Source organism: Haliotis cracherodii, unplaced genomic scaffold (assembly GCF_022045235.1).
Source record: "Haliotis cracherodii isolate W230 unplaced genomic scaffold, xgHalCrac1.p SCAF_19, whole genome shotgun sequence".
NCBI lineage: Eukaryota > Metazoa > Mollusca > Gastropoda > Lepetellida > Haliotidae > Haliotis > Haliotis cracherodii.
Genome location: NW_027266274.1, coordinates 18662618 through 18664906, shown reverse-complemented (window position 1 = coordinate 18664906; position 2289 = coordinate 18662618). Strand labels below are relative to the sequence as shown.

General features: G+C 36.2%; 1 protein-coding gene across 1 annotated transcript; it reads right to left on the bottom strand.

The window, feature by feature from the left end:
- Positions 1-839: 839 nt before the first annotated feature.
- Positions 840-1580, bottom strand: LOC139467178 (glutamine synthetase-like). Its single transcript, XM_071248898.1, has one exon. The coding sequence runs from the start codon at positions 1578-1580 to the stop codon at positions 840-842; it is 741 nt and encodes a 246-aa protein (XP_071104999.1).
- Positions 1581-2289: the final 709 nt, after the last annotated feature.

The window sequence follows — 2289 nt, the reverse complement described above, 5'->3', positions numbered from 1 at the left end:
TAGGTTGAACTTTTAGTAAAATGTTAATTAGGGAAACGATGCGAATTTATATATGTATATATCAATTTTAGTCATCAAAGTTATGTAGTTATTTTTTTATTGTGGATTTGAACAATTCAGGTCTCGTTTATGATCCATGTTTGTAGAGTTTACAAAGGTTGTAAATATTTGCAACCGGCTCTACTGTGGCCTGAAAATATCTTATATTAGTCTGATCCAATATGAAATCACTGAAGTATTATACAAAGTGGCTTCAAATCCAACTCAGTAATTTTCCTTTTTACGACTCCAACTGCCTCTGTTTCAATTTGATGAAAAAAAATGAGTTTTAACTTGTCTTGACCATGAAGCCACGCTTCTGAACACAGCCCTGACACACTTAAACATATTTGAAATAGTGCATATATTACAATACCAAACAAAATACCTAAAACTCTTTGAAATATTGTTTATTACAAAATAAAACAAAATCATTAACCTCCAATTTATTTCAATAAATTCTAAAAAATAAAACAAAATACATAAAACTCTTTGAAATATTGTTTATTACAATATAAAACAAAATCATAATTTTCAAACAAATTCAATAAATTCTCAAAATTGATATATGTTTAATCAATAAATGAATTTATTTTTAAATATCATATGCATCACAAAGAAAAAATCAGCCCTGCACCCAAATTTTAATATATGATTGTCTTTTTTATTGACCTTGACAATTAAATGTCAATTTACAAAACAAGCAGTTTGTTGTAGACGTAATAAATACAAGTAATGGTGATAGAACAAGAATTTATACTTGAAGTTCATTCCTTACATACTTCTTTTTCAGCCCAAATTCACAAAAGATGATACTGTTTCTCCAATGCAAACTTTTCCTCATCAGTTTCAACATCTTTGAACAGGTCAATCTCTCCAACTCTCTTGCACTTGACAAACCATGTCACCAGCTCGCTGCCGAGGGCGCTGACGAGTACATCATCCTGCTCCAACTCCTCCAGAGCTTCCTCCAGAGTGTGGGGGAGAATCTCGGCGTTGTCAGAACTCCCCTCGGGTGGGCACTCCAGTTTGTTGATGACTCCATCCAGACCAGCGGCGATGGTCGACGCCAAAACCAGATACGAGTTGCACTTGCCACTGGGAAGCCTGTTCTCTATGTATGTCTTTGAGGGACTTTCATTCTTCACTCTTAAAAGTGCATTTTGCTCCTCTATTGCCCAGAATATGGCTGATGGACAGAAAGGCTTGTTGATGGTCCTGTAGCAGTTGACAGTGGGGTTGCAGAAGGCACAGAGAGCTTTACTGTGCCTCAGAATACCAGCAATCCAATATTTGGCAATGTCGGATAACTTATCTGGAGCTGACGCATCGTAGAACACACTCTCGCCATTTTTGTTCCAAAGTGAAATATTTAGATGAGTGTTAGTTCCTATTGGGTTTTTCTCAGAGATAGGAAATGTCATGAAGGTGACTACATGGTGGTCCAGATTTGTTGCCATTTCCATGAGTCCTTCTTTTATGTTCATGGCCATATCAGTGCTTTCTATGCCAAATTTTGGTTTCAAGGTGGCTTCACACATCCCAGGTCCCGCTTCAGTATGGTATCTTTCCACATCAATGTTTGATTCTTTGAAGTTTTTGTCGAAATGAAGTAGACGTTTGCTGTGTTTGTTAAACATTCTTTGGCTGTACAGGTTCCAACTTTCAAAAATTGGGTTCAGGGTTTCTTTTTCTAGAATACTGAACTCTATTTCATAGCCAGAAAAGAAAGCATATCCTTGTTCATCCAATCTCTGCAGTTGTTTTCTTGCTACATACCGCGGGCATGCATCTTGGGGAGAGTCGTCTTTCTTTGTCATTTGCACATTCGCGAACACCTGGTGTCATCAATAATTTTCAGTGATCCATTCATATAACTTTCATCACCATTTGACCTTTTCCGCTCAGTTGAACGGCACATAATTAGACTGATTTTCCTCAGGCGTTGACGTTTTATTCACATGTAACATATTTAGAAATATCTTCTTGACTGATAGTTAAGAGCTGAGTTTGTATTTTCACTGCAATGGTAATATATATACTACCGGGCAAGATAAAATATACACCCATGTTTGATGGTGGCTAAAAATGAAATAAACAAGAAATTGTGATTCGATGATGATGTATTTGATAAGGGTATCATTGTTTGTGCTGGAGCTCAAGTATGAAGTCATGCCTGGCAAAGGTTTTATAACATTTCTGATTGTTTGGTCAAATCCAAATTTCAAGTGTACAGTCAGTGTCATGTTC

Bases quoted from the DNA above. Each gene is read 5' to 3' on its own strand.
- LOC139467178 (XM_071248898.1), bottom strand. From the start codon at position 1,580: ATGTGTGAAGCCACCTTGAAACCAAAATTTGGCATAGAAAGCACTGAT.